Consider the following 16,377-nt stretch of genomic DNA (forward strand, 5'->3'; position numbering starts at 1 on the left):
GCTACCCCTGCCTTAAACAAGGACAGATTAGCAAAAGGAACAGGGCAGTGAAGTTATGCAATGATGAACAAACTGTGTTCCCCTAAACAGGGCAGGTTCCAGAACTACTCCTGCTAGCCCCTTGTACTGAAGCTACTAGGGAAAAGATCATTTGTTCTGAACCACAGTCCCAGCAGGAGCTCCTGGGAGTTGTTGGGTGCAGGAATACCAAAGAAGGATGGTAAAGATGCCAGAGTGATCAGTTCTAGTGCTTTATTAAGAAAGCTTGGACAGTGTTCTCGAAGCTACCAGCATGAGTTTGACCCAACTGCAGGAGGCAGTGGAAGACAGGAGTGCCTGGCGTGCTCTGGTCCAGGGGGTCACGAAGAGGCGGACACAACTAAACGACTAACAATAGGCTCACAGCAAATAGGCCTGCCAGGTTTCCTAGCCTTCTCTTGCAGAGATGCAGAATGGACACCACAACAAGGATGTGGCATGTCCGCGCCCAAGCAAATGGTTATACGTTCTTTATACACAAAACAGCATACATCACAATGCCTAGGATGTCCCATCGCTCCACCTCCCCAGATGAGGGCAGAGGTGGCAAATGCCCAAACCTTACAGATAGTTTCCCTTTCTGGTCTGAGAGCCCAAACACCCCAGGCCCACAGATAAGGGTAATACCAAAGCAAGCCAGTTAGTATCTATCAAAGCAAGGGAATATAATATATATGAGCTCATTGCTACAACCACTAACAATAATTGTGGGGCTATCTTATTGTGTTGAACCAAGGGTGAATTGTTCCGGAAGCTTTGCTAATGCCAACGTTCTGCCTGCCAATAGTAGTTCCATACTGGTCCTGAATTGTTTGCACTATCTCTTACACGTAGGCCTGAAGAAACAGCAGTAAATGAATACCTAGTACAAAATACAAACAATGCAGCAGCAGCAGAGCATTCAACAATAATTCCAGCAGTAAACCAGTAAAAGTGGGTTGGTAATATGGTGGACTCTGCTATTCCAAGCATACATGTTTTGACAGCCCTTGTTCCAATTGCTTAGGTTCCTTATACTCCCTGTGGTCAGCTGCTTAGCCAGGCTTGTGCAATCGCCCTCCCCTCCGTTTTTTTGCCTCCTGCCATATGTGCTCTTTCCCACACACATACTCTAGGATTTAAAGGACCCATGATTTTTAAGCAATTGTTGGCAAGAAAAAGCAGCAACAGCCAGAAGGGCCCACAGAAACCTGGCCCCCGCTCTACTTCAAAAAAGCCCCAAGGGGCTGTTTGAAACCCCTTTTTCAAACAGCTCCACACTGAAACTCCTAAAATGATTGGGGCTTCAAAGGTAAGATCAGCATCACCTGACGTCCTAGTGGCATCAGGTGACTGACAGGTGGGCAGCACCAGCCACCTGTGAAATTTGGCCCACCAAGGTTCCTAGTATTTATTTAGCCCAAAAAGTGACTACTGCTTCCTCCCATTTTCAGAGTAGAGAAGGCAAAACCCAGAATGGAGACACTCAGAGATAATATAAGGACAACAGTATGTGAATAAGGAACTAGAACAGAAGGCAAATGAAGTCTGGAGATGGTTGGGGAAGGGCGTCCCATGAAGTGCTGTATTATATTCAGCCACTTGGCAGTTTGGTTTCAGTCATCCCTCTAACCAGAGATCTGCCAAGCTTTCGCTTTGCTCTGCCATACAAAATCAGAACCTAAAGTGCCTATTAAAGGTTTGCTTATACTGCAGGGTTGAGAGCTCTATTCTTTCTGGTTAATGGTTAACACCTTATTCATTATTAACTGTGAGGATAGAGCATGAATAGGATAATAAACCTGCATTTCAAAAGAGTAACACAGAGAAAATTATAAATATAGTCTCATCACTTCCATCTGCATTTCTGATCTAAGCAATAAAGAAGCCTTTTTTCCTTTCAAATTCTCCTTTGTTACTTGTCCAAGATTCATTTTAGATTAATCTTTTATTTTGCTTTATTTCTAAAGGACATCCATTACTTTGCACTAGATAAGGGTGAATTGGCACTAGCAGAAGTGGCAAAGAAAAAAGCTAACGACATTGACACAGAATCAATAACCACTGGAGTTGGTAAGAATTAATGCTGTTTTTAAAAATGGCTTTTTTGTTTTAATCAATACTTGTTCTTGTATCACTGTCATGTTATGCTTGTAGCAGGGTTATTGGTTAATTGGAATTGTTTTTGGGGTGAGAGAACAATGATGGCATCTTCACTGAACAGAGAAAGGTAATCGTTCAGAAACAGCTTTTAGATACAAAAGTAAGAATGATGACATTGTAGAAGCGCCAAAATAAGTTAGAACTCTGTACAAAGCAAGAAGGCACTATTTGCATATTGCAAAAAGGTTACACAAAGTGCTAGATTGTGAAATTCATATTTATTTAAGATCTGGACACAGAAAGTGCACTTCATTGAACCAATTAGATTAATTGAGATCTAATTTGCAAATTATCTGGTTCTAAAGCCCTTGTGTTGGTCAATGGGACATCCGCCTATAAGCAGAATATAGTATATAGCCCAGGCACACAAGATTGGACCTATATTGTACTGCAACTCAAGCCCAGCTTTCTATTTTTGTTCTGTATTTTGCCTAAAACACACCTCTGAGTACTTATTTTAGAGACATATGCAAGCTAGTATATATTTTGTATTCTAGGTAACAGTTATTTTTATCTTCCGTCTTTGCTGTCTGCTGTGTGATACTGTGAATGCTATGTTGGTTAAATAGAACAGAAGGCTAGGTTGGAGGGAAATCGTAAAAGATTCCAGACAGAGCTTAGCCAACCGAAGAACAGAGGAAAATAATAGCTTGGCTTTAAATTTATTTATTTTTTTCTGCAGTAAATGTAAGGAATTTCCTCAAAAAGTTAGATGAACATTGCTTTTATCCTTTTATAGGACAGAAGAAGAAGGGTGTATGTGAGGTTAAAACAAAAGTGTATATCTGGATGAGTCGGAGTTATTTTGATTGTGACAATTTAGGGGGGAAATGGTAAATGAAGCACATACCAATTTTAATACTGTATTTGCCTGAATCTAATGCTCACCGTTTTTGGCCAAATTACATTGCAAAAATTAAGGTGTGCATTAGATTCGATTGCACATTCACATTTGCCAGCAAATCCTTTTTTTGGTTTCAAGGTTCTGAAAATTGAGGTGCGCATTAGATTTGATGGCACATTAAACTCGATGGCACATTATGGCTATATTGCCATATTTATTTAATGCTAATTTAGCATATATGTGTTGTCAAGGTAATGTGTCATTGTTCAGCTCTTTGTGTGCATGCTAATGCTCAATATACTGAAAATTACATGATAACCTTAATTTGTCTCTTTCATCATCTGCCTCATAAAGTGAACTGATAAATGCTACCTCACTCAAAACATTTCTCTTGTACCTGGTTCTCTGGCAACCAGAGTCCAACTGACTCACTCTCTCCCAGCGCCTACACAGAAAGCTCCCTGTTATTCTATTATTACTGCAACCTATTAATAGTTAGCAGAGGATGAACAAATTTCAGTGATAAGGTTGCAGTTAAAAATATTTATTAACTCAAGATTTCTAGTTTAAGCTACTTATAAAGATATAATTTCCCATGTATCTGAAGAAATAAATATTTTATGCCCAGTAAAAAATAGAAGTGAAATTATTTGGGAATCCTGTAGTTTCTCTTAATTTCAGGAAATCAGTGCAATGTTACTTTTACCTGAGAGCTTAGAAAGAGAGAGAAAGGTTCATCTGATTTTCCTGCTAGTGTCTCAATACAAACCAATATTGTTGAGATTAATTCGATAAAAGCTTTTTAAGAGGCTATGGTCTCTAAGGGCTTTCGGTATTTGAAATCCCATGTGAGTGCATCTTGTGGCATTATGAAATCAAAATAACACTTTTAATGCTGGGAAAGTATAATGTCCTGTTCCTCATCCATCCCAGTTCCTGACCAAATTGAAGACAGATGGTCATTGAGTATTACCATAAGTAAAAAGTTTTTCATAGCATTTTGTGTGCATTGCAGCTGATAACCCTCTATCCTCACAACAATCCTGTGCCACAAAATGTTACTTCAGTTTCATATATGGAGAATTAATGCTCTGTTTTGATTATTTGGTTGTGAAAGAATTCAGTACCATATCTCCCAAACCAAGACATTGCAGTAATCTCACCTAGAGGTTAGCAGAGCTTAGACAACAGAAGTTAAGCTATCCCTGTCCAGATAGGGGCGCAGCTGGGCCACCAGTCAAAGCTGATAGAAGGCACTCAGTGCCATGGGGTCATTTGAGCCTCAAGCAACAGCAGTGGATCCAGAGGCACCCACAAAGTGTGTACCTCCTCCTTCAGAGGGAGTGTAACCCCATCAAGAGCAGGCAGTCTCCCATCCATTTGGTCTAGGGAACCACCCACTAACAGTGGATTGAACTACAGTTTGTTGGCTCTCATCCAGTCCATTACCGAGGCAAAACAATGGAAAATGACCATCCAATTAGGACTGGAACCACTGCAAAGTGGTGCCACCCAAACCTAACTCACAGGTGCTCCAGAAAGATACCATGGTTGATGGTATCAAAAACTGTTAAGAAGTTGAGGAGAATTAACAAGGACATGAGCAGAGGCTTCAGTTTCGTGTACTACCCAAAATCATCTCAGTCTTGATGGTGTGTAAAACTGCAAATCTCTGTTTTTACCAAATGCACTGGAACATCACTTTCCCACAATCAAAGGAAAAGCTGATTGCCAAAGGCAGTCTTCCACATCACCTCTTACAACCCAATTCTATGCATGTTGATTCAGAAGGATTTCCCACTGACTTTCAAGGAACTTACTGTCAGTTAGGTATGCACTGTAGTCTGAGTAAGTTCTTCACTCTGCTGGTGAAGAAATGCATCTATTTAAATCCCCCTTTTACATACATGATTAGATTCCCAAAGGAGCAGATTCCCTCCCACCATCCGCCAGATCATGGAGATTGAAGGAGAATGGAGAGGCGCCAGTTTATTCTCTGCTTTCTCCTAATTCCAGAGAGGATATCACACATCAAGTCATCCTTGGAGCAGCTGTATAGAAGCAGCAGTCTGTTCCTCAGTCTGGCAGCAGATGCTCTTGGAAAGATAAAGGTTGCACTGACATGAGCAGGTGCTGCTGCTGCTTCACAAATTATTCAATTGTGGCTTCTCTTCCTCCTCTATATATCAAAGGAGGGGTACTATTTAAAAGAAAAACTTAACAACAGAATTGTTATTTATAGAAATTCAAAGCAAAAAATAAAAACAGATTACTAGAGCTGTGCTACGCACACCAAATCTCAAATGGCAGCAAAGAGGAAACGTCTGCTCCAGCAAATCTTTTTCCCATGACTGAGACTTATTCAGGAAACATCCTGAACTAGGATGCTACATGTCCTATTCCTCTCACACAATCACACTGCAGCACAAATAGTAGAACATGTAGCTATTTCCACTTCAAGATAATAAATCAAGCTACCAAAGGAACTGCTGCAAATGGAAACTAGCCATAAGAATTGCCATAATTAATAAAGGTTTGTGGCAGTGAGCAACTCACCCATTAAGACATTACTGCATTATGAAGACCCAGTGAAAAACCTATCTAATAAATGTCAGAAAGTTTCCCAGGGCCAGCTTTCAACAAATTGCATTAGGTCACAGCAAGATGAATTTATTTTAACCTTCAAAACAATTGCTTTCACCCCAAAGGGATTCATGTTGTGACAAGACAGCCCGATAAATACTATATGGTTCAAAGGGAAACTATGAAGCCCCATCCCTTTAAAAAGAAATTTACTTATAAACGTTGGTGGTTTTGAGCTTTTTTTTAAGTGACACAACAATTTTATAGTTCAGAAAAACCCTACATGGCTGGTTTGCTCAATAGCCCATTAGTTAACATGAACAATATTTAAGCTTATTTTCCTAGTTGCGGGAGGGGCTTTGTAAATTATAGTTAAGCATATGGAACCACCAAGTATATGAGTAAAGCTTGGAATCTTAAAACTATTTCATGTTTCAATTATTTACATATAGCCAAAGTTCATTAAATCTATTTTTGACTGGCCAAGCATAAAGGCTTTTAAAACAAAACTATGAGTTGGTTTCTCACTGAAGCTTGATGAACAGGGCACAAAATTCCAGAATATTCAGAAAATAGTCTCTAGACTTCTGTGAGACTACCACGTAAGTGGTTCTTGGTTTGCCAGTAGTGTCTTCTTACATACATGAAGACAGCTTATTAAATTGTTCTCAACTAACTCCACTGACTTAGTTATGGAGGGAAGTTCAGACTTGAGAGTAAAGTCTGAACTTACCTCCATAATTTATGGTTCATTATGGGTGTGATTTCATCCATTTTCTCTGTGACTGTACCGGTACCGATTACCACCTTCATGCAAGCCTCAAATGTACTAGGGCCAGGATAAATAATGACACATAATAATTTATGTGTAATAAATAATGACACATAATATAATTTCTTTCTGGGCTGGTCCCTAAAGTGGTTTGGGTTTAAAGGAAGGCAAAATACATGTGCTTCCTTCACTCATTCATAAGTGCCCTGCATATAAACATGGCAAATAAACACATGGACATTCGCCACATGTTCTAGGAGATAGAAATTTTGTTTGTTGTTAAATATCTCAGTGCGTTTTGACTAATTTTTCAGAGGCATTAGAAAAAATATTGCAACAATAAAAATATTTGTCATGTCACAGCACAGTCTTATGGTAAAAAATTCACTTCAGACTCACAAAAGATGCAGAGGCAGTTTTAACTAATCAGAATGGTTTTTATTTTCTGTTATTTGATGTTTCTGAGATTGTAGGTCCTTTATAAAGCTTGTTTAAACCGTACATATTTTTATGACTTCCAGACATTCTTTCTTGTAAAGTTATTTTGTATATGTGTGTGTTACCCTTTTACTTTTTCTCCACTTTACCACTTCTGTCAGAGGTCAGAGATTGCACACACAGTTTTCTGCACAGAAGCAATCCATTTAAGGAAGCAGCTCCAACTTTCAAGTTAAAAATCATTTATATAATAATAATTATATGCTGATATTAATTTTTTTTTACACTTGGGATAAAAAATTGAAATTAAAAATTGAAACTAAAAAGTACCTCAGACGAAAAGGTATTGTGTGCTACACTCATTTCAAGCTATTGTCATTGAATCAGGACATGGTTACATATGGTAAGAGAAATATAACAAAATAACCAAACCTTCTTAAAATATATCTCCCATGCTTCATATTTTTTGTGCTTCAGACTAGGTCTGACCATAGAACACAACAGCATTAAATTCCACCACCTCTGCTTGCCTTTACTATGTCATGTCATCAGCTTTTATCTATACATTCCACTGCTAGGCAGCTTAAGCCCTTAATAATTATAAGTACATCAAAGGAAGCTGGTCTGCTTAGCTCCAGAGAGCCTACATTAGGCTGTACCTACAGTACTATACCTTGAAAGTTAGAATCATACCACTGTTTACTCCCCCCCCCCTTCTGTATCATAACACTGCCTACAGTAGAATCCCGTTTAAATACTCTGAATCAAGCTACACCCAGAGTATTTCCATGCTAGGTGTTTTAATGAGGTGTTTTAATGGTAACCTCTAAGTTAGATTATTGCAACGTGTTTTACATAGGGCTGCTTCCGAAGACAATTCAGAAATTTAACCTGGGCAAGACAGTTAGAGCATATTACATATATAAGAATCTCCCCTAGAGCGCTTACCCAAGGGTTACATTTGAGTCCTTGCGCTTCTCTACCTTCTGTGAATAGAATATTTGGCATATTACACCAATCCTGGCTTGACTGCACTGTCTACCAATCAGCTTCCAGGCCCAATTCAAAGTCCCAGTTTTGACCTATGAAACCTTAAATGGCTCAAGACAGCAATACCTCAAGGACCGCCTCTCCCATATAAACCAATCTAGAATGCAATCATCATCTGAGGCCCTTCTTTGTGTGCCTTTTCCACAAGAGGCCCGGAGGGGGGCAACACAAGAAAGGGCCTTTCTGCAGTGGCACCCCATTTGTCGAACACTTGACTGGTGCCTTCATTATACATCTTCAGGGGCCAGGCAAAAATGTGACTCTTCCACCAGGCCTTTGGCTGATTAATATTCTATGACCTTTTAAATGTGTTTTCGCTGTTTATTTTGTGCTTTTATCTTGTATTTATTTTTATCTTGTGAACTACCCTGATATCTTCGGATGAAGGGCGGTATTAAAGTTATGTAGCTTACAGCAGGAGAATGACAAATGTCCAGTCCTAAGAGTCCTCAGTCTGGAAGCAGGCACACACCCATCATGCTGACTACACTTGCAATATTCAGAGAGGGAGCAAGAGATGGGTCATATAACAGGAGACATTGTGGTGGCAGCCACACACATCCATATTTTAATGTTTGGGTGTCCACAACCACTGTGTCTTAATTTGTATTCTCTTGGCTATATATCTGCCAAAATAAACATTCAGGTACTGATCAGTGCAGACCCCAATAAGGCATAAATACTACCAATAGAAAAAACCTGTAAAACAATGTTCTGATTAGCAACAGACACCTGCGACAGCATAATCCCACTAGGAACATGAATCATCTCCGCAGGTAGATGTGTCATTACCAGTGCTGGCTCAAGCCAATAACAAAATGCTTCCTCAAACAGTCCTTTGCCTTCTGCTGTATCCTTTTAAAGCATTGCCCACAGAGTGATTTTTTGGCTATTTGTGATAAAGCCAGAGTCAGGACAAAAACAAAAAATGTTTTGTCATTATTGGCCACATAATGTTCCCTTCGTGTACATTTTACAGCAAGAACAACATGATTTTTAAAGTCTCTTACATTAACGATAGTATGTAAATATTTATTACTATTATGTTTCACTTGTGAGAGAAATGGGGCTTGCTCACAAGCGTGTGGAAAATTTTAGCCATAGGTTATCTGATCCTCTGTATTGTCACTCCTGAGTGCATTCATTTAGATAGAATTTGGCAAAAACATGTACTTGTTAGCAGCTGGTATGCACATTAAGTTTATAACCTTTCTTCTGTTTACTCTGTGAGATGTAATGCGATGTGACAGGGTGTAACACATCAGAGACGTGGTGTGTCAGCTGAGGAATTTCAAAAGGAGCTGTTTTTCTAGGTTTGAAAATAGGTGAAGTCTTAAACAGAATGCTCTTCCAGAATATTAATTGTTATATCCTCACCAAATGTTTCAGGCATAATATTCATCAACTGCTTATAAACATTATAAATGTCCTGAGGTTGATATCTAGACTTAACAACAACAGCTTAGCAAACAGGTTAACTGTGCAAACAGGTTAACTTTCCATAGCAAACAGGTTAACTGTCCATAGACTTCTATGGACATCTGTTTTTTAATTAGTTTTTATTGGGTATTTTTGTGTTACAAAGCAAACAGATAAACAGGGAACAGTACACCTATTGTCTCCACTTTCAATTCATAGTCTTCTTCACAGTTCATTTACGTTTGGTGAGAGACACTTTTGCCATAGACATCTTACAGTTGGGGGAAAGGGGAGGGTAGAAGAGAGATGGGGGTATTGTTCTTTTGTTGTATCCCTATGGCTAACCTGACCCAACAAACTAGCCCACGTCCCTCACACAAATAAGCCACGCCACAATCAATTGAACACAACCAACCAAGCTTGGGAACCCCTAACCTCTTGCAATATCAATAAAAATATGAACTTCTATTAAGTTCTGTTGAGTTCAATAGGATTTAGTTCCAGGTAAGTGTGTACAGGATTGCAGCCTAAGAAAATGGGGGGGGGGGGTTAAGCATTTGTAGAAATGGCCTCTAGTGAAGATGCTGGGCTGTCAATCTACTTGTGCACAGGGGTTTACAGGCCTAAGTTCTTGTCCCTATACTTTGATGAGGGTAGTAACCTGGAGTTCAACTTCTCCCAGGGAGGTCAGATGCAAGAAGTGCACCCAGAGCACCTCCAGTAGTTGGCGCTACTTCTCTGATTCTACTGAACTCATGGGGGGGGATCACCTTTCAGATTCCAGCGGCAGATCAAGAACTAACCCCAGAGGACAGGTGAATTTGAAGAATGTTAGACTTGTAGGAACTAGGCAGAAACAAGAGTGTTTCAGACACTTTGTATGAACACAGACAGAAAAGAAAGAAGAGGAAAGAGAAAATTCTCTTAATATTCTGTACACAGAAGCTAGAGAAGTGCAAGGACTCAAAATGTAACTCTTGGGTAAGCACTCTAGGGGAGATTCTTATATTAAATTGAAGCTCAAGCCCCACACCCAGGGAACTTGGGACTCCAATTTAGATGTTTAAGTAGCAGCCTCCTCATAATACGCATGCACTCCTAAGGTATGTGCAAGCAATTATATTTATTCAACTAACAACAGTGGATCAAGAAGAGAGTAACAATATAAGGCGCAGTATGCGAATAAACTTTAGTCTAAGATGTTCCACCTTCTCCCAAGGTCCAGCTATGCCAAATGAAGTCTGTGCCCTTAGGCCACACAGTCAGTTTGAGAATGCAATGGTTCTTCTAGATCCAGAAATTGAGAATGGCACAATAAGGAACTCCAACCAGCAATGGGAGCATGTTGCAAGAGGAATCTCCAACAGATGGCAGTAGAGGGTGGTATCTGCAACTCTAAAGCTTCAAGCCAATAGGAATTACTAAAACAAGTCAGTAGCTCTTAGCTTCCTCTCCTAGGTGGATTTCAGCCACTAGTGTCTCTGCCCATGAAGTTTAGCAATCCTAATTGAAACATTCTACAGGAATCGGTTCAGCTCTTCCATCTTCTTTCCTCCACAAAGAGCCACCCATTTCCTTAACTGTTCTGTGACTGCTGCTCTCCAGAGACCACTAATGGTCAGGGCAAACCAGCACTCTTGCTGAATGACAAGGAGCTTAGCTGACAACGAAGCACATGTGTCCCAGGCACCCTTATGCTTGTATAGTTATATAATAGTTATATAATAAAACGTAGAGTGCCGCTCTCTCCAACATGCAAATGACTGCGGCATGCTGGGTTTGGAGACTCTGCATGTCTTGCTTCCGCCACTTGGTGGACTATCTCCCTTGCTTTTTTGCTTCATCCCTTCACAAACAAGAGCTTCCAAGATCCATAAGTAATTTTGGAAAAATAAGAAAGCAAAGTCAGGCCTTTTCCTTGGCAAAGTATTGGCCCAACTTTGAACACACTCTATCATGGAAAAGTTTCAGAACCTAAAGAATCTCATGGCATTTTTGGCAAGGGTGGGACCCAGAAAGGTTAAGGTGCTTCCCCTTATCTTGGCCTTGAAGAAAGTGGTACTGACAGCAGGTGGTGGCCAAGTTCTCTTCCTTGATTGACTAAGCTGAAAACAAGCTGTATACATTTTCTCGGGTTGAATTGGGATGTTATCTTCTAGATCAATGCTGTTAAGGTTCTGTGTCCATTTCTAACCATAAGACAAAAGCTACTGGTGGCTGCCTTTTGCAACCTTGGCAACCTCATCCCTGTATCCAGCAGATTATCTTTACAGCCATGCTGTCATGAGCTGTGATTGGCTATGCTCATGAAACAAGCCAATGGACCATTCAATTTAGAAAAGAAAATGTGATTACAACATTTTTATTTGTATGCTGCCTAATTTTCTTTAGTCTTCAATTTTATGAAAATAATTGTATCCTGACTTATCTATTGCTCTCTGTTTAATTAAATGGTTCTCACAGCAAACTCTTATAAATAGCTACTCAGAAGTACTGTAAGTCATATTAAGCTTAATGGGACCTACTCCAGGTAAATGTTTTTAGCAGATGTAGGGAACCTCTCACTCTTCTGGTGTTGAACTACAACTCCCATCAGCCCCAGCCAGCATGGCCAGTGGACAGATGTGATGGGAGTTATAGTTCAGCAACATCAGAAGGGCCACATGTTTCCCACATCTGGTATAACAGGATTGCAGCCTCAGCAGCATACATTTTATGAAATCATTCTGTGCTATGTGACAGAGAAGGGGACATGCCTTTTTTAAGAAGGTTGTGTGTCACCCACAGTTTTCAAAGCACTTGTCATGTAATGTGTGTGTGTGTGTTCAGTCCCATTAATAGGTAACAATTTTAATTGATCAAAATGCTTTCAATAAATTAACTGATTAATCAATTTACTGTGATAGCCATACAGTGGTGCCCCGCAAGACGAATGCCTCGCAAAACGAAAAACACGCAAGACGAAAGGGTTTTTCGGTTTTTGCGTCGCTTCGCAAGACGATTTTCCCTATGGGCTTGCTTCTTGCGAGTTTGTTTCCTTTTTCTTAAAGCCGCTAAGCCGTTAATAGCCGCTAAGCCGCTAATAGCCGCTAAGCCGCTAATAGCCGTGCTTCGCAAGGCGAAAAAACCGCAAGACGAAGAGACTCGCGGAACGGATTACCGTATTTTTCGCTCTATAAGACGCACCAGACCACAAGACGCATCTAGTTTTTGGAGGAGGAAAACAAGAAAAAAAATATTCTGAGTCTCAGAAGCCAGAACAGCAAGAGGGATCGGTGGGCAGTGAAAGCAGCAAACCCTCTTGCTGTTCTGGCTTCTGGGATAGTTGCGCAGCCTGCATTCGCTCCATAAGACGCAAACATATTTCCCCTTACTTTTTAGGAGGGAAAAAGTGAGTCTTATAGAGCAAAAAATACGGTAATTTCATCTTGCGAGGCACCACTGTAGTAGTAAGAGGAGCATGCTTCTGAGCAAATAAAGGGTTTTATTTCCCTCATCACTGAGAAAGTACACATCAGGAAACAAAGAAAGGTTTGGGCTCTCACATTCTCTCTTATATGAAGAACTTAAAAGAATGGATACACCAGAGTGTCAGGAAGATAAATTTAAGTTGTTCTGTGATGCATGGGTATCTGTCTAGTTCTCCAGTCATAATAAAGGTTAAATGTCTTCGACATTGGTTCTATCAATTGTTCTGTGGACATTGTAACTGCATGGTACAAATGTCACTCAACACAATTCTAGCGTATCTTTCACCACTGTCTAAATAAATGTTCAACAAGAGAGACACGGCATTTAAAAGTATGAAAACAGACCCTTTACACTTTTGAAGTTAGTGTCTTATTGTTTGCTTAAACTTTCACTATGATTGTTATCAGCTTGAAGTTTGTATATTTTTCTTCTTTTGTCAATTATTTTTATTGATTTTTCTAATTATTACAAATTGTTACCAAATAGATCTCAATGAATCTCTAGTTGACATCACTCCATCATTCCAATAATATTTTCCATAAACTGCCCCTTTACAACCCTGCAAACAGCAAATAGATGAAATAAACCTCAGTGTATATATTTAATTACAGCATGTGTGATCTTTCAATAAGTTCTTATTTCCAGATTTTGGGGTTGTTTTCCCTACTTGAAACTTCTCACATGTTCAAATCAAAGTTCTTTCCCTGATTAGTTGATTTATCACAGTTCTCTGTCTCCTCTGTCCGTGCTCACATTACCCAAGGTCACATTTCTTCATACTGATAGTAGAGTCAAGCAATACATAGTGTAAATTTCGCTCACAAAGAGATATGACAGTTTGCAGAAAAAGCATTCTAGAAGCAACTGAAGCAACCCAGCCATTAAAATGCAACACTTCAATGCGTTATAAATGTATCTTTTTTCCAGTGCAAACAAATGCACCAATTGTGATATGTATTTCTCCATAATTCAACCTCTTCATGGCTTGTATATTTTTCATTTCAGTAATGATTTCTGTGACCAAATATTAATTAAGTTTGCAGTACAAATAAAAACAATGCACTAGTTTTAAAAATACCATACATGGGATAGGACTGCAGTCACTGTATGGAAGCATTTTCCAATCTTTCAATATATACTGATGGATCTTTTGTCCATCCTAATTGCATGTGCATCAGAATCATGTGTGCATACCACCTTTTTAGATATGTCTCCTTTATACCTGTAATATCTTCCAGTCCTGGACCATCAGACCATTTTTGAAATACAGGCACACACACCACATTCACATCGGGGTTACATTCCGAGACACCACATATATTAGAAACACATTGAAAAAGCTTGCAAACATCCCGTTCTGCCCTTTTAGTGATGTTTCAGTGACATCTTTATAACGTTTCCATGTCCCTTCTGGGTTCAGTGTGATGCATGTATACATGGTCATGTACATATTGAACACACATAAATGGGGGGCTGCCTGTACTTGGAGTGTTTTGGTTTTTTATAATATTCTTTTTTTTTTATAATATTTTTATTAAGCAATTTTTATATTCATACAAACAAAACATACATAAACAAACAATGGACAAAAAACAAAACAAGAAACAAGTACCATTTCATGTCCTAATTTCTTAAACCTTTCTTCTTCGACTTCCTCGTGCCTCCCGTTTCTGTATTCCAAATTCTAATCAATTGTTCAGCAAATCTTCCCTTATTTTACTATAAATTTAAGCTAATCATCCTTATTCTCCTTGTCTTAACCATTACTGATAGTAACCATTTACTTTAGTCCAACATCATTCTAACTGTCATTAATTTTATAATATTTCTTTAAATAGTCCTTGAACTTTTTCCATTCTTCTTCCGCCGCTTCTTTTCCCTGGTTTCGGATTCTGCTCGTCATTTCTGCCAAGCCCATGTAGTCCATCACCTTCATCTGCCATTCTTCCAGTGTGGGTAAATCTTGCGTCTTCCAGTACTTCGCAATGAGTATTCTAGCTGCTGTTGTGGCGTACATAAAGAAAGTTATGTCTGTCTTTGACACCCCCTGGCCGACAATACCCAAGAGAAAGGCCTCTGGTTTCTTGGGGAAAGTATATTTAAATACCTTTTTCAGTTCATTATAGATCATTTCCCAGAATGCCTTAATCTTCGGGCACGTCCACCAGAGGTGAAAGAATGTACCTTCCTTTTCCTTACATTTCCAACATTTATTGTCAGGCAAATGGTAAATCTTTGCAAGCTTGACTGGGGTTATGTACCACCTATAGATCATTTTCATAATATTCTCTCTTAAGGCATTACATGCCGTGAATTTCATCCCGGTGGTCCACAACTTTTCCCAATCAGCAAACAAAATATTATGACCAATGTCCTGAGCCCATTTAATCATAGCTGATTTAACCGTTTCATCTTGTGTATTCCATTTCAGCAGAAGATTATACATTTTTGACAAATTCTTAGTACTGGATTCTAACAATTCAGTCTCCAATTTTGATTTTTCCACCTGGAAACCAATTTTACTGTCCAATTTAAACACTTCATTTATTTGGTGATAATGCAGCCAATCTCTCACCTTCCCTTTTAGTTTCTCAAAACTCTGCAATCTCAGTTTGTCCCCTTCCTTTTCCAAAATTTCCCAATATCTTGGCCATTTCGACTCCATATTTAACTTTTTAACTGCCTTAGCTTCCATTGGCGACAACCACCTTGGAGTTTTATTTTCCAGCAAATCTTTATATCTGACCCAGACATTTAATAGTGCTTTTCTGACAATATGGTTTTTAAAACTTTTGTGCGCTTTAACCTTGTCATACCACAGATATGCATGCCACCCAAAAATATTGTTAAAACCTTCCAAATCCAAAATGTCTGTGTTTTCAAGAAGCAGCCAATCTTTTAGCCAGCAGAAAGCTGCCGCTTCATAGTACAATTTAAAGTCTGGCAGGGCAAACCCCCCTCTTTCCTTTGAATCCGTTAATATCTTAAATTTTATTCTGGGCTTCTTGCCCTGCCAGACAAATTTAGATATATCTTTCTGCCACTTCTTGAAACAGTCCATTTTATCCATTATTTGTAATGCTTGAAACAAAAACAACATTCTTGGCAATACATTCATTTTTATAACTGCAATTCGGCCTAACAAGGAATGGTTTTTTATAATATTCATTTGAAAACGCTGCACTGAAAATTGCCAGTGCATACATGTTGTCTCTTAAATGCCTGTTTCTGGCTCTTGTGGAGCAAAGTGCTCAAATTACAAGCAGTCTGGAGGAAGCATGATCTCCTTATACTTTGTGCCATGCCTTGGCTTAGCTGCTGTAGGCAAAAATGGGGGAAGACAATTCAGAAGAGAAGCTAGTATGTTTCATTAAGGCTCCCCCTACCTTTCCCCTCATAATTCAAGCACTGCTGTAGATTGTAGGAAATGCACTAGTCTGCTTAAATTGGGGAAATACGTTCAGTGAAATTCTCTGACTAGAGGAGATACAACGAGTGTATTTGAGGAACTGCCAGTGAATATCAAGTTAGCAGAAATGTGTTCAGTCACACACTCTTCATGTAGTAGCAAAGATTTGTTCACTTTTCCTATGTAGTGAAAGATACTCTAAGGCCACTA

The 16,377-nt window shown here is 39.2% G+C and overlaps 2 protein-coding genes across 11 annotated transcripts in view; one reads left to right on the plus strand and one right to left on the minus strand.

Annotated features, from left to right (window-relative positions):
- Positions 1-16,377, plus strand: part of WDPCP (WD repeat containing planar cell polarity effector) — a 194,110-nt gene that overhangs the window by 134,608 nt on the left and 43,125 nt on the right. For 9 of the 10 annotated variants that reach the window (XR_008329325.1, XM_053380319.1, XM_053380318.1 and 6 more), the window contains one exon: positions 1,989-2,091. Coding sequence is in view for 9 of the 10 variants with exons in the window: in XM_053380319.1 (XP_053236294.1) it covers positions 1,989-2,091 (103 nt within the window). In the remaining variant the exon portion in view is untranslated. Of the gene's footprint in view, positions 1-1,988; positions 2,092-4,940; positions 6,459-16,377 lie in introns of those variants that run through there. The other variant, XM_053380325.1, reaches the window with a different exon arrangement.
- Positions 1-16,377, minus strand: part of OTX1 (orthodenticle homeobox 1) — a 132,377-nt gene that overhangs the window by 28,194 nt on the left and 87,806 nt on the right. The gene's annotated exons all lie outside the window — the stretch shown is intronic.

This window comes from Podarcis raffonei, chromosome 3 (genome assembly GCF_027172205.1).
Source record: "Podarcis raffonei isolate rPodRaf1 chromosome 3, rPodRaf1.pri, whole genome shotgun sequence".
NCBI classification, from domain to species: domain Eukaryota; kingdom Metazoa; phylum Chordata; class Lepidosauria; order Squamata; family Lacertidae; genus Podarcis; species Podarcis raffonei.